This window comes from Abramis brama (assembly GCF_963993115.1).
Source record: "Abramis brama genome assembly, chromosome: 1".
Taxonomy (NCBI): domain Eukaryota; kingdom Metazoa; phylum Chordata; class Actinopteri; order Cypriniformes; family Leuciscidae; genus Abramis; species Abramis brama.
Genome location: NC_139963.1, coordinates 59,425,993 through 59,448,535, shown reverse-complemented (window position 1 = coordinate 59,448,535; position 22,543 = coordinate 59,425,993). Strand labels below are relative to the sequence as shown.

At 39.8% G+C, this 22,543-nt stretch overlaps 1 protein-coding gene and 1 long non-coding RNA gene across 2 annotated transcripts in view; one reads left to right on the top strand and one right to left on the bottom strand.

Annotated features, from left to right (window-relative positions):
- Positions 1–22,543, bottom strand: part of LOC311077692 — a 40,840-nt gene that overhangs the window by 13,794 nt on the left and 4,503 nt on the right. The window lies entirely within an intron of this gene.
- LOC311077641 (uncharacterized protein) lies at positions 5,998–7,956 on the top strand. The gene is made up of 2 exons (XM_084106231.1): positions 5,998–6,696; positions 6,821–7,956. Exons 1-2 carry the CDS (start codon positions 6,379–6,381, stop codon positions 7,310–7,312), a joined length of 810 nt encoding a protein of 269 aa, XP_083962357.1. The 5' UTR covers positions 5,998–6,378; the 3' UTR covers positions 7,313–7,956.

Sequence of the window (22,543 nt, the reverse complement as noted above, 5' to 3'; positions counted from 1 at the left end):
TAGTGTTGGTTTTTTAAGCAGTGGAGTAACCCGAGCTTGCTTGAATGCTGTAGGGAAGGTGCCAGTATGGAGGGATGAGTTGATGATGTGTGCTAGTGCTGGTAGAAGTGTCGGAGAGATGGCTTGTAGAAGGTGCGAGGGGATGGGGTCTAGGGGACAGGTGGTAGGATGACTGGAGAGGAGAAGTGTAGATACTTCTTCCTCGGTTAGCGGAGAAAAGGAGGACAGAGGGACATTGGCTGAGGAAGGGGTCGGTCTGGGTTCCTGTGTGTGTGGAGCCGAGAACTGACTGCTGATAGTTGTAGTTTTGTTGGTGAAGAAGTTCGCAAAATCGTCAGCAGTTACGGAGGAGGTGGGTGGTGGTGGAGGTGGACAGAGGAGAGAGTTGAATGTCTTGAAAAGTACTCGTGTGTTGGAGGAGCTGTTGATCTTGTTGTGGAAGTATGAAGATTTTGCAGCATGAACATCTACAGAAAAGGAAGAGAGGAGAGATTGATACATACCCAGGTCAGATGCGTCTTTTGATTTGCGCCATTTCCTCTCCGCTGCCCTGAGTTCAGTCCGGTGTTCACGAAGAACCTCAGATAACCAGGGGTTGGAGGGAGTAGCGCGTGCTGGCCTGGAGGAGAGAGGGCAGATAGTGTCTAGAGAAGAGGTTAGAGTGGAGCATAAGGTATCCGTTGCGGTATTCACATCCAGAGATGAGAATTGTGAGGGTGGGGGAAGAGAAGATGACACGGCAGAGGAAAGGTGTGAGGGAGAGAGTGAGCGCAGGTTTCGCCTGAAAGTGACTGGAGGTGGGGTTGGAGGTGCAGGGGTAGAGAGTTGTAGACTGAAAGTAATGAGGAAATGATCTGAAACATGGAGAGGTCTCACCAAGATGTTCTCTGTGGTGCAGTTGCGTGTGTAAACCAGGTCCAGTTTTTTTAAACACAAACTTAACTGTAGACACTGAAATGACGTACACTGTGTGATACAGTACAAATATTTTGAGTGTCCCTCATTTTCCTATAAATAACCACGATTGTCCCGCATTTTCCTTTTCTGAAGTTGGCAACCCTAACTGTCACACACACACATGCAGGAATACAAACAAACGCAAGCATGCACACACACTGACATCCACACGCACAGACACACACCCATACACACACATACAAATCCACATGCACAGACACACACACACAAACACACACGCGCACACACATGTACGCACGCATACATACACGCACAGACATACACACACACAGACACACACATACACAAACACACACACATACACACACACACACAGACAGACATGCACATACTACTACTTTTTTTAGGTATATACATAAACACGCAATATAGCCAAATTGCTCCACGTCATTTATTTTTGTGGAAAGCCAGTGCAGGCCTGAGCGGCGGTCATATTTTGTACCGCCATGCGGTACATCTAGTTTTATATTAAAATAGAAAATAGTTATTTTAAACTGTCATATATATATATATATATATATATATATATATATATATATATATATATATATATAATCAAATAAATGCAGCCTTGGTGAGCAGAAGAGATGACTTATTTTAAAACCATAACGAATCTTACTGATACAAAACTTTTGGCTGGTAGAGTATGCATGCATGCATGTGTGTGTGTGTGTGTATATATATATATATATATATATATATATATATTATTTTTATTTTTTTATTATTATTATTATTATATACAAACATACGTGTGTGTGTGTGTGTGTGTGTGTGTGTGTGTGTGTGTGAGTAACTGGAGAGATGGTGACTGAATGAAATAACTATGTTCCTAAATATGATCCATAACATTAACGTTACTGTCAAAGGATTCATTTTAGTATGGCTAATGCACCCCTAGATCCTTTCAAACCATTCATCAGAACACACACAAATACATGCAAACGATGTACTGTGTACAGTATGTTTACATGTAAATGTATACTGAAATGAATCCCGTTAACAGTAACGTTAATGTTATGAACATACCGGTAGTTATTCCACTCATTAACCATTCCTCCAGTTTAATTTCAACTGACCACACTGCTAAGTGATTACGTTCGTTCCACATTGTATTGTGCTCTAGTACATTGACGTATGGAAATTTTCAGATTTATTCTGGATTTATAGATTTTTTTTTGACAAATGAAAAATAAAAAACAATTTTCATTTCAAAGACATTTATTTCAAAGGTCTTGAGTGTGACTTTTAAAAAAAAAAAAATACCTTCAGAACAACCGAATCAAGCCCAGTTTTTTTGTGTGTGTATAGATAAATAATTTAGAAAAAGTCACAAAATCGTATTGCACTGAGATGAAGGAAACCATTATTTTTTTAACTAAAGAAAAGTCGACTGGGTCATATTGACCCTAAAGGACAAATTAGGCTTCGGTCCTGGAGGGCCACTGTTATACTGTTATAGTTGTTGTGTTTTATTCTATAAGGACTTTTGTACATATATTCAATTCAATTCAAATTTTATTTGTATTTCAAATTTTATTTGTAAATTTATTTGTATATATGACAGAAGTGAATCTGTTTAGTACGGTGGCCGAGAGAGCTCAACGCGCTGCAAATGAAGAAAACACATGCAAACAGAAAAAAACGCATGCAAACAGAAAAAAACACATGCAAATAGAAAAAAACCCACCAGCGAATAAGAAAACATCTTCATCAGTTTTACAACTCACGTGCGTCCCAATACTCACAACACAACCAAATACGGAAACGCGCTGCAATTATTGAAACGCGCTGCAAAAGTTCACAAAACAACCAAATACAGAAACGCGCTGCAAATAGGACAGAACACAACGGAAATGTTTCCGGGGAACCCAATAAGTGACGGACGGACGGCTAGGACGTGCTTACCAGGCGGTCAGGGTTTCATATTATTTTGAAGGTACCCCCGGGAGCCGCCATTGGCTAACAAGCCTTCACCTGCTGTTAGCATCCCATTGACTCCCATTCATTTTCGCGTCACTTTGACAGCGAATAACTTTACATCTGAGACGTTTAAAGACTCCATTTGTCCATTGTTTATTTCTAAAGAAACACGACAATGTATAAAAGGCTCCATTACCTTGTATCTTACGTTATGGCCCCGTAGAAGCAGTTTTTGTAAAAGTAGGCTAACGATTGCGTCATAACCACGCGACTCTCTGGAAATTACCGTAGAGACAGGAAGAGAAGCTTGCAATCAGTCGGGGGGACGTGGAGGCATAAAGTCCGATAAAGTAAAGGGAGAAGCCAATAGAGAGTCATGACGTTGCTCCTGCTCCTAGCTCATGGACAGCTCCTACTCACACTCTCCGTCTCTGCGAGATTCGGAAGGGAATGGTTCCGATTTCGCTTGGCACGGCTACTAGAAAACTTACAACTGTCAGGCAGGCTGCTCACGTCACATCCACGTCGTCAAGCTCAGTTTGAGTCTGCGCAGTACGCTCGGCAATCAGGAAGTGACTGCTTCTAATGTGCTTCAACTTCTCTCCGTTGAAACCTATGGGGTCGCTGTGTCCAGTTTATATACTGTCTATGGTGCTTACAGCTGTCTACTTTTATTTATTTTTTTTATTTTTTTTTGCAAAACATACAAAGATGACACGTTTATGACATACAACTTTGTATACAATATACAAAATGTATTTGCGATATGTTCAATGCCATAAGAATACTAAAAAGAACAATGAGCTGAAGACTAAAATAAATAAATAAATAAAAAAGATAGAGAAAAAGAACGAGGAAAAGACATTAATCTATACATCAGTTACATTGAACACATTTTGTCATGTTATGTTAAAATAAGTTTCATAAGAAATGTTAGAATGTAGCTATAGGTCCAAATATGAGACGGCAAGTTTTAAAGTTGAGACACTCACACAAAGATATAACACATATTTTAAAAACTTTGTTGTATAAAATGTATATTTATTTGCAACAGTTATGTTAACAGCATTAATACTATATTTCTGGTAAGAACAGCTATTCAGCTGATGGACACGCGCTGCGTTGTCATGGGAACATCCCAGGTGAAAATAATGAGGAAATTACGTTGTCTTTCGTTGCTCCCTTCATCAACATAATGGCACACAAGTGCCCCGCTCCCTCCAAAGTGCCCAATTCAAGGGCTCTGCCGTCTGCCCTTTTAAGAGAGTAGGGCATAGGTAAAGCCAGAGCCCGCGTCTCTCTGGTAAAGCTCGCGAGCCGTCCGTCCGTCACTTATTGGGTTCCCCGGAAACATTTCCGTTGTGTTCTGTCCTATTTGCAGCGCGTTTCTGTATTTGGTTGTGTTGTGAACTTTTGCAGCGCGTTTCTGTAATTGCAGCGCGTTTCCGTATTTGGTTGTGTTGTGAGTATTGGGACGCACGTGAGTTGTAAAACTGATGAAGATGTTTTCTTATTCGCTGGTGGGTTTTTTTCTATTTGCATGTGTTTTTTTCTATTTGCATGTGTTTTTTTCTGTTTGCATGCGTTTTTTTCTGTTTGCATGCGTTTTTTTCTGTTTGCATGTGTTTTCTTCATTTGCAGCGCGTTGAGCTCTCTCGGCCACCGTAGTTTAGTAATAAGTGAAGCTGGTAATGCTGGTTGTGGAGTTGTTTAATGAAGTTGGAGTCTGACATCAAACAAATATTTAGACGTCAACCCAGTTTTCATTTTCAACCAAAATTTGACGTCTGAGCGATGTTGGAGTCCATGTCCAATAACATTTCTATCTGGGATGAGCTCATATTGTGATCATAGTATGAGCACACAGTGAGTGCGCTGTGAGGTTACACTTTTAGCTCACTGTGACATTGTGATCATATGGAGAGATCACTGTGAGATCAACGTGTTGACTGGGTGAGAGGGCCAATCATAATTAATTAACTGTTAACTACCAAATTCAGCTCATGATTTATTTTAAACTTACTATCAAATGCACATGATGTTCTAATACAACAAGTATTCAGCCCAGTTAAGTTGTTGTGTGACTTTTCCAGAAGTCAGAGAACGGATGTGCAGTCAGGGTACTTCTTATCAGTGTTGTGGGTAACAAGTACTCAACAAGTAACAAGAGTGGGTTAGAGTACTCTAATTACCTTTTTCGTGAAATGTGTAACTTAACGCGTTAGTTTCGTGCGTTAAGTAATCAGTAACTTCGTTATTTTTAAAAAAAAGTAATCCGTTATTTTAAGGAAAGGAAAATCCTGACTGCAGCCTGCTTTTTGCCTAGGTCTACTGTGCCACCTGCGGATGTATCAGCGGAGCCGAAGCGATGTGATCGTAAAGTCAATGGCTGTGATACGTCTGTGCCCTGCGCCTGACCCTGTGTGTGTGTGTGTGTGTGGGGTTTTTTTTTTTTCGAACTCCCGGCAAGATGGCAGAGAGGACAGCGTTTGGATTATGGAAGTACGCACATTATTTTCAATTTGTCAACGAAAAGGAAAAGAACATAACGGTAAAATGCACACTCTGCGTTGGTGAAAAGCTTCTGTCGACCGCCAAAAATTCTACCTCAAATTTAAAAAAACATCTCGCATCCAAACACCAATCTATCACTCTGGTAGCAAAGCCTGCTGAGGAGGACGACGGTGGTGCACCAGCTCCAAAGCAACAGCGTTTGAGTTTTAACTCCGCTAAAACAGTCCGCATCAGTGAAGTTCACAAACTTGTGGCCGGTTATGTAGTCGAGGAGATGCTTCCAATTACAACTGTGGAGTCTCCATCTTTCCGTAGATTAATCAGTAAAATCCCAACTACACGTAACACAGAGGGAACAGTGCCTGACCGCAAAACATTTGCAAGCTATCTGGACAAATCCTACATAGACATGGAGAAAGAACTGAAAAAAACGTTTGAAAAACTGGACTTTGTTTCTACCACGGCAGATTTGTGGACAGCTAATAATAAGAGCTTCATGGGAGTGACGGCACACTGGATACATCCATCCACTCTGAAGCAGGGGAAAGCTGCAATCGCATGTAGGTGGGTGAGAGGACGGCACACCTATGATGTAGTTGCAGGGGAGATCGAGCAAATTCATACGTCATATGGCCTTGGTGGGAAAGTGACAGCTACGGTCACTGACAATGGATCTAATTTTGTTAAGGCGTTCCAGGTGTTTCACAAAACGGCCTCGGACTCAGAGGAGGAGGAAGATCGGAGTGAAAGTGTCACTTTCGAGGATATAAACAATGTGCTGTCAAGCTCTGATGGTGATGGCATGATCAGTCTCCCTCCTCACCACAGATGCTCATACGCTGAATCTGATATCCACCACTGACATAGAAAAATGGCTGTCTTCCAGCAGTGACACAAGAGCAGTATACAGGAGTGCTATTGCTAAATGTTCGGCACTCTGGACCAAAGCGAGCAGATCAGCATATGCTGGTTCCCACGACGACCAGATGGAACTCTTTTTATGAGGCTTTGTGCAGGGTCATGGACATCCCCATCACTGACCTGCACAACTTGTGCACCCAGCTGGGCATCAGGTGCATTACTGACAGGGAGTACCAGTTTATTAAAGAGTACTGCGTGATTCTCAAACCGCTGGCCATGGCCCTGGATATTCTTCAAGGGGAGGAAAACTGTTTTTATGGAACGATCTTGCCGACACTGGAGGCCCTGATGGCAAAAACACTGGATTTAAAAGACAGTCTCTCCCGGATGACATCTGGCCTGCCTGATGTTATAGTTGAGGTAAAATTGTTTGTTTGTCTGTTTTTTGTTTTTGCTCATTTCTTACCAAGCTTTACTAAAATATTGCTAAGATTTACACTGCATGTTTTAAACTAATTTCGATATGCCTGCCTGTATCTTGCAGGCCATAAAGACACGCTTTGCATCCACGCTGGACAGCAAGGAGGCCCTGCTGGCTGCAGTGACCATTCCTAAATTCAAACTGCGCTGGATAAAAGATGAGACTAGAAAAGACGCCGCCAAGGTGCTGCTTGCTGCCGAGTGCCGTGCGCTGGGGCATCCGCTGCTTGAGGAACTGCCACCTGCACCCGTCAGCAGAGGAGATGCCGTCGAGACCGACTTCTTTTCATTTACAGAGGACAGACAGGTCTCAGAGGCGGTGGACACTGAAATTGCTGAGTATTTTAAGTCAGGTGTCGAGATCGATATGTTGAACAAGTTCCCCAGGATCAAGACAGTGTTTCTGCGCTTCAATACCCCACCACCCTCCAGCGCACCCGTGGAGAGGCTTTTCAGCCTCGGGAGTCTCGTTCTTACTCCCAGGAGAAATCGACTGTCGAACAAACGTTTCGAAAATCTGCTTCTGCTACGTTTTAATCACTACTTTGAAGAGTAAATGTAAGAGGACTGTGTTAAAGCGAATTTAGGCTTGTGACACTTTAATAATAATTAGTTTGGCTATTAAGCGATTTGTCATTTGCCTGTGTGGCAGTGAAGGATTTAATTCGGTTTGTAATCATTTTTGTTTGACAGGCAGCTGTTAATTTCTGTTAGATCGTTGACTGGTTGTTCATTTCTAAATGGATTTAAATCTGCAAGCCTGTTTACCTCAGGTTGTGTTTACAAGTAAGCACACTTGATGCACTTTGATAACTGCATTAGAGTTAAAGAAAAAATCAGGAGTTATCTTGTATAATGCTCATATACAGTAGCCTAGGCTACCCGGGCTGGGTAGGTGCGAATTTTGATTAATATGTTCTGTGATAATAAATAAATAAAACGCCATGTGGAATAGCCTATTGCTGACTGTCTTTTCTGTTATTGTTATCCTGCAGTGTTAATTTAGTCGGATGACTGACGTTATTCATTGTCAGGAGTCACGACTTCTAGGTGCATTTAAAGGGGCCGGGGGCTGTGTCTGTCATGTGTGAGCCGCTGCAAACGGCTTTTAATTTTTGGTAACGCATGAGTACTCTTAACGCGTTACTTTTATGAATAGATAACGCTGTAACATAACTGATTACTTTGAATTGATGGTAACGTTGTAACCTAATTAACTACTTTCCAAAGTAACTATACCCAACAATGCTTCTTATTCCTTCTTAAACAGGCAGTTTGATTTGGTTTATCCATAAATGTTAATGAATGCATTAACTATCAAACATGCACTAACATGTAGTTAAGGCTGCCGTTATTCATGCGTGAATCCATAATGACTCCAGTCGTAGTTCAGGATAACTCTTCAGTGGTTCATGATTAGTTCATGCTTTCAATTATCATTAGTTCATGTAGAATTAAGTATTAATCCAGGTATTAGTACATGATTATTCATATACCCTTATTGTAAAGTGTGACCGTTTTTTCCTCACTTAAAGCAAACAACACACTCTCCAGAATAAACTATTAGTCTTTATCAGAGAGCTGTTCAAATCACTGACACACTCTTGTAGAACTGAAATAATCTTGACTGTTTTTCTACCCCCTCTTTCCACTACAAGGACCATTTGGACTTCCCAAAGACACAGATAGTGATCAAGGCCTAAAATGTGTGTATTTTAGGGGTCGATGAATTGTCACACCTTTAGTATGGTGGGGACAGTTCGAATTAACTGATTGGTCAGTTTAAACATCTCACAGTTGGGTTAAAGTCACATGGTCAGGAAAGGATAAAAGAAGATTGAAACTGTTGCTCTGTCTCTTTTTATGCTCTGGCTCTTGGGGCTCTCTCTCTTTATCTTAAATTATACATTTATCTCTGTAAAGCTGATTTGAGGCAATCTACATTGTTAAAAGCGCTATATAAATGAAGATGACTTGACTTGACTTCCTCTTTTCTTTGTCTCTCTCTCTCTCTCTCTCTTTCTCTCTCTCTCTCTCTCTCTCCCTCTACTTCCTCTTTTCTTTGTCTCTCTCTCTCTCTCTCTCTCTCTCTCTCTCTCTCCCTCTACTTCCTCTTTTCTTTCTCTCTCTCTCTCTCTCTCTCTCTCTCTCTCTCTCTCTCTCTCTCTCAGGAAACATTTACATGCTGGGTAAGATTAATGGTATAAGTTATCATCATCTCATAAATCTATTTTGTAACTATTTTAGGTATAACTATAACCATATTTTGTCATTAAACCTTTTCAATTACAAATAATGTGCTAAACAGTTTTGATTTGGTATTGACTTTGAAGTGCTACCTATTGCAATACAATATCGTCACTCTCTATAGCAATGCTCTCCCGCATATTAATCTATTGTAACTGTGCTTATTTCCATCGTTGGTATAAGTAGCAGTGGGTGGAATAGACAAGAAATGTACAGTTTTCTACCATCTTGCTGACAACTTTTCTTTAGTCATTCGGCAGTCTTGCAGCTTGAACCTCTGCAGGAAATCCACCCTTACACTCTTAATATGAAGATAATTCTTCATCATCAGATGTTTGAGTGACACTATGTCCAGTATCAGGAATAATACAGTATGATCTGTGTGTATCAATACACAACTCTGAGATCACAACGTGAATGTGTGCAAGAATAAACTGAGCATGTTCAAATGAACTCTTTCCAGACTAATTCCACTAAATGTCTTTAGAGAAAATACAGATTTCTTTACCTGTGAGAAGTGAAGAGAGAATGATCAGTCCCAGCAGACACAGATCACACTTATCAGCCATTTTGTGTTTCTGTCAGTCTTTCTCTTCATTATATATAGTTACAGCTCTTCCTTTAAACATCATCAGCTCCTCCTCTGGTTGGTTACTTCCTCTGATCTCTTCATCTGAGTGTTTAGTCCTGACTCTATGATACAGCTGAAGAAGCGATCAGAAAGTGAGCTGAACTGTACAGTTGCGTCCAGAAACCAACTGAGTCCATAAAGAAGTATTATGTTTGACACTGAACAAAGTGGTTTGAATGAACAGATCCACACAAATCAATACAAACATATATTTTCCCTATCATTAGCTATGTTTCCATCACCTTTTTTTCAAACGCCAAATTTCGAATGAAAATTCCTTTAAAGGGGTGGTTGATTATAATTTCACTTTTCTAACTTTAGTTAGTGTGTAATGTTGCTGTTTGAGCATAAACAACATCTGCAAAGTTACAACGCTCAAAATTCAAAGCAAAGGGAGATATTTTATTTTAAGAAATTGCTTTTTAAGGACTACAACAAATGGCTGGTAGAGACTACATGAGATTTCTCCCGGGTTAGTGACATCATCAACACTAGAATTTACATAAACTCTGTGATTTATAGATTATCATGACAGAATATGCTAATCAATGACTAGAAGATAACTACACATAAGATACATAAATTCATCAACTAACCATTCAGAAATGTCCTGTTGCTTCTACATGTTGTCACTTCTTCTTGAGTCTCTCCATCTTTGTACGATTAGTAGTGGTGAGATATTAGTGGTGGTGAGATGAAGCCTCATGAAGCATTGAAGCTTTTCAGCCCAGTGGTTTACAAAAGAGTTCATTTCTCGAGGCTTCATTTACTCACAATACCACCTGGTGCTCAAAGAGTGTAAAACAACAGATACATTACAGATGACCTGATGTGATCTGTGATACACTGTATTTTGCGCCAGTTAAGGCTTAGAAATAACGGTGAAAAAATAAAATAAATTTCCACATAGACTAATTTATATGAATATATGAATATACTTGAATATATGTATATGAATATACTATTTATATGAATATAATGTGTATTTTCTGGTGGTATATAATAAACGTATTTGGCTTGAAATGAACGGGGCTATTAAATGTGTATAAATCAATTCTTTGGTCATAAAAGGCAGAAGTGGCAATATTATTATTTTAAACTGGAAAGTGGCTGGGTTTAAACCATGGGTTTATATATCTCTCAAAATGTTGCTTCCTGAACCAGTCAGGCTTCGGACGTCATCAGTGACATCATAGGTCTAAAGCGATACAAGCCTCCATACGCGCTTCACTGAAAGCTTTCGGATTTCTCGACACACGCTCCAAAGCCTCGGCACAGAACGTAACATCACTATTGAACATAAAAGGCTAAAGATTTTTGAAAATTTCAGTGCATGACTGTGTGAGGTAATCGAAGCTGGCGAATGAGCTGTTGTAGCTCCGCCATCTGTGCCGGGAGCAGCAGCTCATTTGCATTTAAAGGGACACACACACATAAATGGTGTGTTTTTGTTCACCCTCAAAAAGTGACAATTTTAACATGCTATATAAAATATCTGTGTGATTATTTGTCAGAGAACACAATTTCAACATAATGAAATATAGTTATTTTTAAGTGACCCAATACAGTGTCCTCAGGGTCATTTTTATGCAACACAGGTTCATTGGAAAAACGTTCCTGTGGCAACAGTTTCGCAAAACGCAAAATACGTACCAATGCGTACATATCACTGCAGTTTCTAAAAGAAACGAACAATAGAGGCAGTAAAACAGCAAGCACTTTTAATAGTTTTCATACAAGATTATGGATTAATAAAGGCTTATTTTCACGTTACTTCTGGCACAATTATGTTCTGACCTCAAAAACACTTTTTACCATAGTGCATGATTTGTAAACAAATTACAGTTTTTCTCGATTGCTTAAACACATTTCTTGAAACTATGCCTCGTATTCTCAAAACTATAAACACAAATCCATAACGTCTCACCCAATTCCCCAAACATCCTATTTTCAGATCAAAATGAAGCTCTACACTCAAAACCATTCATTCTTGCTGAAAAACCAAACTTTGCCCTCAGACAGGACACACAAGCCCTCAAAATCACACACACTACAACATAGTCTAAGACACTGGTGCAATAAATTCAAAACAACATTTCCAAAACTGGCAAGTTATGTTGCTTGTGGTTCCCCCCTCACAAACCTTTTCACATGATGAACACAAAAGACACAACCAGTGGATACACTGGCACATTTTTATTCATACACAGAAAACACACACACACACACACAAAAACATTTTTTTTTTCCTGTTTTACTCTCTTTTTTTTACTCTTTTTTTTTTACTCTCTCCTCTAAATTTTTTTTATATTTACTTACAGTAAGATGTGTGTGACCATCATATGACAGTAAAAGAGCACACACAAACCTTATTCTAATATAGAATTGTATTGGAGTGGTAAAGAGTGTTGGGATGTAACAGGAGGGCCTCCACTCAAGGAGACAATATGATGGACACGTCTAAGAATGTTCCACATATGCTTGAAATACCATCATTTGCATAGAAAGATAACATTCTGGGAGTCAAGACTATAAAGGAGAAAGGATGCCCTCCCTTCACTGTCACACTCTGCAGCCACTCTGTGTGACTGTACGACTGCTGGCCTTTTCTTGCAAGAAAATAAACCTCATCAAAGACTATTGGAAATGTTTGTCTCTTATTCAGTGATAGAATTTTGTTTGCCACCACACCTCCTGAAGGTTCTTGAGGCAACGGTAAAGCGACTCAATTTTGGCCTTACTCGTAGCCCATTCTCCCTCATAGTCACACCATTGATAAAGACATGGGCAACTAGAGTGGCCTGAATTTCATCTGAGACTGCTTGTCTTCTTGCCCTTGCCCTTCCTCCTCCTCATTCTTATCCCTCTTCCTTCATGTCTTTCTGGATCCATTGTTCCAAAACGCAATAAACTGTTTGGGCCCTTTTATATATCTATTGAAGGTTCTGATTGATGTGTGTTAAATTTTGACTCCTAGTGTTTCCACCTGGGTAATTGTGTGCTAACTGAGCTGAAGCTGTGCTGACTTGAGTGAACAATTTTGAATGCTAGTGCTTTCTATATGACAACATGGTCTAGGCAATGAGAAATGAAGGGATTTGTGTGTAGAGTTTTGCAGTGACAGTTCAATAAATCTGACTCATGTGTCAAAACAGGGAATAGTGTTTATAGTTTAGTGAAATGGGTGTGCTTTTTGATAAATGGCATTATGGTTTTGAAATTTTAGTTCAAAAGCCTGGTTATAGTGTTTAAGCAATCGAGAAAAACTGTAATATAATATAGATTATAAGTTTGCTTCACTTAACTAGCTCCATATGTTCGTAATACACATGCAACTCTCAGTAATTTATTTATTTGCCAAAAGACGGTAATTTTCTTAAAATATGACATTTCAACTGAGAACTGTGATGATACATACAAACTTCGACATAAACGTTGCTATATCTCTTTTACCTGACATTCATATAGAACATTATACATTTCTATTATTCAAATAAGTTAAATGGTTATTAGGCTGCATAGATTAGGTCAGCCGGAACCGGGGACACTTCCTATAACACCTGATGTACTCGTTACGTCATACGAAGAATGGCATCTACGCTAATGTTAGTCTTTCTGTTTATTCCGAGGTTTACTGAAGTCAGCCGGATCCGGGCCGTATCCAGATCAGATGGTGGACCTGCGCCTGCACACGTCCACGACGCATCCCTGAAGTGCCAGCCTCATCAGCCCTGTGAAGGCCTCATCGACACGACAGCCATCGGCACTGATCCTCAACAAACTCGTCTCCATACCGGCATGACTCCGATCTTCAACCAGATGAGCTGGATAATATTCTGAATGTTCTGATCCAATCTGACTTCTGACCTGTAATGCTGCCTGGATCATAATCATACACTGTTCTCTCGTTGGCCAGAGGAGAACTGAGCGACTGAGCCTGGGTTCTCCCATGGTTTAGTCTCCATTCTGTCACTGATGGAGTTTTGGTTCCTTGCCACTGTTGCCTTTCTGCTATTGCTGCTTTGCTACTGGTCGGACGCTTTTGCCTACTGCTCCGCACTTTGCTCTATCGCTTTCGTTATTATTACATTTTATCACCTAATTTTAACTTCAGTGAATCAGCACAGTGCTCAGAACGCTTGGATTACTATAAAAAAGCAGAATTAGTTTCATTCCTTCAGAATTCACTGAAGCTTACATTCCGAGGAAGAGAAAACTGAACTGCTTACATTCCGGCGGAAGAGAAAACATTCACAAGGATAAGAGAAAATGCGTCCTTTTGATTCTACTTGCTGTACTAACTGCCAAAAACTTTTACAAAGGATTACAGTTCTTGAAACAAAGCTAATGGTAGGATCAAACCAGACGGAACCCACAACAGAGTTTCATCATGGACAAATACAGCGCACAGCCGGTGAGTGTCATGAATTTAATGCTCCTCAACAGAACATACCTAGTGCAGAGAAACAAGCCGATCGACCTACAAACCGTTGGTACAAAGAGGGGGCAAAACCCAAAAATAGAGGCATTAGACTCTCTCAGGCAAAAATAGTTTCATCTACACCATACACAGCTACAAGGATTACAAACACTGGTCGTCTTCCACAACCTATTCATCTTAAGAACAGATTTGAAGTATTATTGAATGAGGAATGCTCAAATTTGTTAAATGTGGATGAACACAGACAGCCAGGAGCTCACTCTGATACTAACAGGCGCTCAAGGTCAAGCAGACAGCGGCACTCAGCTCAGAGCGCAGCCGAGGTCAAAACATTGATAGTTGGGGACTCTACGATCAGAGATATCAGCTCGAAAGATACAACTACATGCTGCCTTCCACAAGCAACAACCTCTGACGTAAACAGAGAAATTCAAAACATTTTGATGAAACATAAGACTGCAAATCGACTCATCGTTCATGTGGGGAAGAATGATATCCATAAAGAGCAGTCAGAACAGCTTAAGAAGGATTTCAATGAACTTTTTGAAACACTCAAAAGACTGAAAGTACAAACGTTCATCAGTGGACCACTTCCAGCTAGAGGAAGTAACAGGTTCTCACGGTTGCTTGGGCTTAATTCATGGCTGCAAAAAACCTGTAATATAAAAGGAGTGAACTTCATAGACAACTTTAATCTTTTCTGGAATCAGAGGCCACTGTTTCAACAAAATGGCCATCTTCCAAACAAACTGGGTTCAAGAGTGCTAAAGGACAATATCCTTTTCTCCCTTCATCATCCTTCTGCCAATCCAATCAACCAGAATGGCACACACTCACCTGGACACAGTTTGAATGACCACAGGACTTCACTTCAGGACTTGAATGGACATGCGGCTGACACATCTCACAAAGACAATGATAACACCATGCAGCCAAAACATCTTCTGCTCACGGACACAACTTCAGCTGAGCCCTGCCCACTGAGCTCACCAGAGTCAGACTGTGACATATTAGAAATGTCACAAGATTCAGCTCCCAAGGACAGCATATTACAGCCTCGAATAACAACAGATTCAGCACCCAAGAATGACCAGGGAAGCCAGGACAGCATATTACAGCCTCCAAAAACAACAGATTCAGCACCCAAGAATGACCAGGGAAGCCAGGACAGTACATTACAGCCACCAGTAACAACAGATTCAGCACCCAAACACGACCAGGAAAGCCAAGACAGCATATTACAGCCTCCATTAACACCACAGCCACTCTCACCGCTATCACTATCTCCTACATCCCCATTGATGTGTTTCTCAGAGAAAATGGAAAAACTAGTGTATGCTGGAACCCAATTCGCTGGAAGCCCCCAGATATCAACCAGAAAAACATCACTACCACCAAAGTCTATGGGCGCAGCTCGCCCTCTCCCCCCTCCCCCTCTTCCTCCTCCTCGAGCATTAAGGCCCCTTCCACAACGCCAGGGCCCACAACTTCCACCGTCTGCTAGAGGTGTTACAAAATCAACCAATACCAGCTCCAAGTGATTTGTGCCGGGTCCCCGCTGTGATAACAGTAACTTTCTCAAATGTTTACAGAACAAGCGGGAACCCAGTGTTCCTGTATCATCTGTTCATTCACATGTTAGAAAGTCTAAGGCCTTTAAAAGCCGTACAGCAAACCCATCTAATCTGGTGCCTATCACACGACAAACTAAGATTGTGGACACAAAAAGCAAGACTGTTAAGTTAGCACTTTTAAACATCCGCTCACTTAAAAATAAATCACTTCTAGTCAATGACTTTATAAGCACATACAACCTGGACTTTATATTTCTAAATGAAACTTGGCTAGAAGACAGCTGCAGTGCAACAATCCTCAATGAAACATCTCCTCCGAACTTTACCTTTATGAGTGTCTCCAGAGCTGGAAGGAGAGGTGGGGGTGTAGCTGCTCTTTTTAAAGATGTCTATCAATGTAAGCAAATATCATTTGGTAATTACCCGTCTTTCGAACATCTGGGTATTGTGTTAAAAGGTGCTCCACGGATTTTACTTATCACTATTTACAGGCCTCCAAAATACTCTTCAGCCTTTGCTGAAGACTTTACAGAACTGTTATCAATAATTTCCTCAGAGTTTGACAGTTTCACTATTGCTGGAGATTTTAACATTCACATAGATAATGCAGAAAATAATATGACAAAAGAAATCAATACTGTTTTAAAAACTTTTGATCTGATTCAACATGTACATGGGCCCACACACAATCGTGGACACACTCTAGATTTACTTATCAGTAAGGGTCTAAACATTTCATTGAATGATATTAAGGATGTCGCACTCTCTGATCATTACTGTATTTTCTTTGATTTATTGATCTCTCCTGCCATTGAAGTTAGATCTGTGTCTGTCAAGAAGAGATGCCTAAATGAGAACACTAGTGTACTATTTATGAAGGCCATATCCCTAAGACCGAGCATATCTGCTGACTCGGTTGATTCTCTCCTTGATTCTTTTAACTCAAAGGTTAAAAATGTAATTGATGATATTGCTCCTGTGAAAGTCAGGAAGAATGGTAAACAAAAAGCACCTTGGAGAAACTCAACAGCAGTGCAAATTATGAAAAGACAATGCAGAAAATCAGAGCGCATGTGGCGAAAGACAAAACTTGTAATCCACTATAACATCTATAGAGACACCATTCGTGCTTTCAATATGGAACTAGGCAAAGCTAGACAGACTTTCTTCTCCAATATCATAAACAGAAACCTAAATAATACTCGAAATCTCTTCGCTACTGTCGACAGACTAACAAATCCCCCAAGCGAGATTCCCAGTGAAATGCTCTCCGACAGCAAGTGTAGTGAGTTTGCTACCTTTTTCTCTGAGAAAATCAATAATATTAGAAAGGTGATCAGCACATCCTTGAGTTGCGCTGGGGTCAGTCAGATCAGACTTCAACCTGAGAAAGTAGTTACTATGTCTGATTTTGAAGAAATTGATGGCAAAATTCTGAAAGAAACCGTTCAGCACCTTAAAACATCAACCTGCGCCCTTGACACACTTCCCACATCTTTTTTTAAAAGTGTGTTAGACTGTTTAGAAGCAGATCTCATAGAAGTGGTAAATGCCTCACTTTTCTATGGAAGTTTTCCAAACTCCCTTAAAACTGCTGTTGTCAAACCCCTCCTGAAAAAGAGCAATCTGGATAAGACCGTATTAAGCAACTATAGGCCGATCTCAAATCTTCCTTTCACAGGCAAAATCATTGAAAAAGTTGTCTTCAACCAGCTGAACAAATTCTTAAACTCAAATGGATACTTTGATAATTTTCAATCTGGCTTCCGATCGCATCACAGCACAGAGACGGCGCTCATTAAGATAATAAACGATATTCGCTTAAATACAGATTCAGGCAAATTATCAGTGCTGGTTCTACTCGACCTCAGTGCTGCATTTGACACTGTCGATCACAAAATACTTCTAGACAGGCTGGAAAACTGGGTGGGGTTTTCTGGGACAGTTCTAAAATGGTTCAGGTCATACTTAGATGGGAGAGGTTATTATGTGAGTATAGGTGACCATAAGTCTGAGTGGACGCCCATGACATGCGGAGTCCCTCAAGGCTCAATTCTTGCGCCACTCCTGTTCAACCTGTACATGCTCCCAATGAGCCAAATAATGAGAAAGAACCAAATCTCTTACCACAGCTATGCAGACGACACACAGATCTACTTAGCCCTATCGCCTAATGATTACAGCCCCATTGACTCTCTGCTTCAATGCATTGATGAAGTCAACAGCTGGATGTGCCAAAACTTTCTACAGTTAAACAAAGACAAAACTGAAATCATTGTGTTTGGAAACAAAGATGAAGTTCTCAAGGTGAACGCATACCTTCACTCTAAAGGTCAAACAACTAAAAATCAGGTCAAGAATCTTGGTGTGTCTTTAGAGTCAGACCTTAGTTTCAATAGTCATGTCAAAGCAATAACTAAATCAGCATACTATCATCTGAAAAATATTGCAAGAATTAGATACTTTGTTTCCAATCAAGACTTAGAAAAACTAGTGCATGCTTTCATCACCAGCAGGGTGGATTATTGTAATGGACTCCTCACTGGCCTTCCCAAAAAGACCATAAGACATTTGCAGCTCATACAGAACGCTGCAGCCAGGATTCTTAGCAGAACCAGAAAATATGATCATATCACACCAGTCCTCAGGTCATTACACTGGCTGCCAGTTACTTATAGGATTGATTTTAAAGTATTATTACTAGTATATAAATCATTCAATGGCCTAGGACCTCAATACATTGCAGATATGCTCACGGAATACAAACCCAACAGATTACTCAGATCATTAGGATCACATCAGCTAGAAGTTCCAAGAGTTCACTCTAAGCAAGGAGAGTCTGCTTTTAGCTATTATGCCAGCCGCAGCTGGAACCAGCTTCCAGAGGAGATCAGATGTGCTCCTACATTAGTCACATTCAAATCCAGACTCAAAACACATCTGTTTAACTTTGCATTTAATGAATGAGCACTGTGTCACTGTTTGTCCGACTGTTTATACTGTGTCTTATTTTAGTCTTTATTCTAAACTGTTTTAATTATTTTTAGTTCTTTCTCGTTTCTTTATTTTAAACTGTTCTTTATTCTAAACTGTTTTAATTATTTTTAGTTCTTTCTTGTTTCTTTATTTTAAACTGTTTTGTATATTCTTATTTCTTCTGATTATTTTTAATAGTATGTAAAGCACTTTGAATTACCATTGTGTATGAAATGTGCTATATAAATAAACTTGCCTTGCCTTGCCTTGCCTTGGCTTTTGGCTTGCTTAGTTGGGGACATTTAATATTCAACAATATTATTGATCTGCCTTACTTACTAGGAACACACTTTGTTGTATTATTTTCATGTTATCACTGTGAAGCTGCTTTGATACAATCTGTATTGTAAAAAGCACTATATAAATAAAGGTGACTTGACTAGCAACACTGGACATCAACCACACGGAATATGCTAATAACTTTTCATATACCCTCTACAATTGTCATCTTTTATGTATAACAGTTCTATCTAATAACATATTAGACAGGACTGTTACACAGATCGTAAACTAATGAACACAGAGAATGCAAGCACTGTTTGTTTGCTCAGGCGTTCTCAGCGCAGTCAAAATAAAGTTCCACCGTGCCGTCAAAATAAAAGTCACAAGCGCAGATTACGTCACTCCAGAGTTCTTACTGGCGGTGCGAATACAACCAGATTTGTGAGATCTACCCGGTGAGAAACCCCCTATACTGGACCCCTCACACCCAGGCCTCTTCCTCTTTGAACTGTTGTCGTCTGGTCGGCTCTACAGAGCTCTGAGCACCAGAACGGCCAGGCACAGGAACAGTTTCTTCCCTCCGGCAATCCACCTCATGAACAGTTAATGCCTACACTTACCAATAAACATGTGCAATACTTAAACACTATTTATACATTTATTTATTTAACACACCATACTTAGGGTGACCAAACGTCCTGTTTTCACGTCCTGTCCTGGCCCTCCTGTCTGTTTTTTAAAAAGTGATGAAAATGTCCTGGTTTTCATTATTTTTCATTGGGCCATTAAGCGTGTAATATTACTTTAAATACACGCTTGCCTTTGCACACAAAACATATGAAACCGGCTTTGGCTTCACCCCCTCTTGTTATAATCAGTGCGTTCTTCAATCCGCAGCGGCAAGCAGAGAGCACGTCAGACTCAGAATCGTCAGAATACAGAGGCCTGTGTGTGTGTGTGTGTGTGTGTGTGTTCATCGCAGCCTCATTGGTCTGTCACTGCTTGTCAATGTCAGAATATTTGAAATGACCAATCAAATCAAAGTAGGCGGACTTTACGTTCACAGAATTTTAGCAGCGCGACGCTTCTGACGCTTCAGTTTACGGTCAAATGCGAGGTAAGATGTAAGTAGCTAACAGCGTAAAAAAAAAAAAAAAAAGCCCAAATGTAAATTCACAGATGATTTTCAGAGAAAATTCCTGTGTTTTCGTTTTGGTCGGGATCCGTGTAAAGCAGAATGTCAGTGTCAAGGAGAAGCCCACATAAAGAAAGTATAGGCTAAGAGAACATCATCAGGAGGATTGAAATTGTTTTTTTACTGAAATAGTGTAGTAGATTTTTTTATTTATTTAAGTAGTAGATTTTTAACCTATGGCCATGAAAAGAAATAGTGTCATGTAAAAGGTGTTAAAAGCTAAACTTTTTTTTTTATATAGTATTCTATTGTTGTGGGCCAAACATTGAATGGAAAGGATGTATTACTTTATATATTAAAGTACAATAACATAGTTGCAAGGTTGTGAATGCATTTGTCAAGTATTTTTTGATGCATTCTCCCCCAAACCACGCCTCTCCAAAACACACCCCGCCCATCAACCACGCACCCGTCCTGTTTTCTGAAAACTAAAATATGGTCACCCTACCAAACTTATTTACTTTACATTTCATTGCATTTGCACATACATACCATCAATCGTCTATTTCTGTATATTGAGTATTTTTTTTAAAACATTTTTGTATTTCCCATTTACTTATTCCATTTTTTTTTTTTTTGTATAACATACCTGGCAAAAAAGCTCTTTCTAATTCTGAAATATTAGATATAATGGGAGTTTAATTGAGTCTAATGGGCTTCTGTCTGTTTAAATGTGAATTATTGTCATTTGGAGTTTGTAGAGAAATAAAGTAATAAATTTGTGTGTAAGAAAACACTTCACTTGCTAATGTAAAGTCAGTCCTCAGTCCCTGTAAGCAGCGAGACTTCTGAGCTTTTCTGGCATCTAGAGGTCATATTGAGCAACTGACTCAAACCTCAATGACAGTCGACGTTAATAAAAACGGCAGAGGTCACAGAGCAAACAGCATTGAGTCTTGTGTTTCGAAGGGGCTCATATTTGGGCTTCTTACCTCGTCAGGTGTGACAGAGAGCTTGTCCAGTTTAATACTCTCTGCTGGTCTCCTGTCAGCCGGAGCTGAGCCGTGTGTGGCAGTGATGGCACAGCATGATCACGGCAAACAACATGAGGGCCGGTTGCTGGTGTGAGGAGTGTGTCTCAGATCAACCCAGTGATCATCTGATCCAAATCAGGACAAATAAGTGCACTATAATGCAGTTGACTGATTTACAATTTACTTAATTTGAAATTAATGTTTCATCTGTTATGACTTGCCATTTCAAAGATTAATTTAAAAAAAAAAAATTACCAGTTTAAAATATTGAATTGATTATATGATTTAACCATAATCATGCAATAATTCATTAATTTTGTTTATCATGGGGCATCATTTTATTAATAGGCTTTCATGAAATATACAATATTTTATTCATGTGCTGTAATCCAAATATTCGGGATGTGATGCTTTGTGTTAGGAACTGTTGTAGAGTAAGATTTAAAAGTTAATGTGAATATTTATGACAGTCTAAAAAATGCTATTTATTCTGACTTGGTAACTTGTATAATGCATTTAACGCCAAATAATAAAAAAGTAGACACTTTAAGTGTAAATTGCAGGTTAAATTTTTCACGAAGATAATGCAATGTGTTTATTAAACATAAAGATAAGAACCGCCCACCATTGTTTTTATACCAAAATGCTGAATATAATATGAAAAGTTGGCACTTTTAACAGTGGTTTTAAGCACTCCCGCTCCCTTCCACTAGATGGGGCGTGACGTCATAAGAGGAACTCACTAGTAGAGTTACCGGCATAGTCATAGCTATAGATGCCTTACATAACTACAGAAAAGTTGGTTGTATGTTTTATTTAATAAAAAAAATTATGGATAAAATAACTCAATTGTAAACATACTCGTGTGTGCTGACTTCAAGGGGACCGTGATCCTGCCTGAAATGAGAATAAGCTATTCGCAAAACAAACGGGTTCAGGCACCGGGTTCAGGTACGTCAGATCAGCCGGTCGCAGGTTCCACTAAACTCCTCACGGCAGCACATACTCTCCACTGCTGATTCAATTGGGTGGCATAGCCCACACAAACACAGTGATGGGGACATTGATCTCTCTTTTTCTTTTCTGACAATAAACATCGCTAATTAAATCGTGAGAAATTGATAAAGCGGAGGAAGGGTATTACATGACGTTTGAGGCGTCGATGAGACTAGCGATTGGTGCCTGTGCAGTGTGTGCATCTCTACAGCTCTGATTTGGACTGACACCATGTAAGTAAATAATGTCTTCAGTCGTTGTCCCTCCTTGCTATTCTACATGACGGCAAACTTTTGAAAAGACTGGCTTGTTCCCTTATATTATCCGGGTTAAGTTTGCACCAGGCTAGCCTAGACTAGCTCTAACGTAGCTACTCACCAGGACACCTGGCCAACCCTCCACTCATTCTCCTCACACCAAGCATTAATAACTCTTTGAGTGCCATGGGTCCTGGCAAATTCCTCCCCTCTC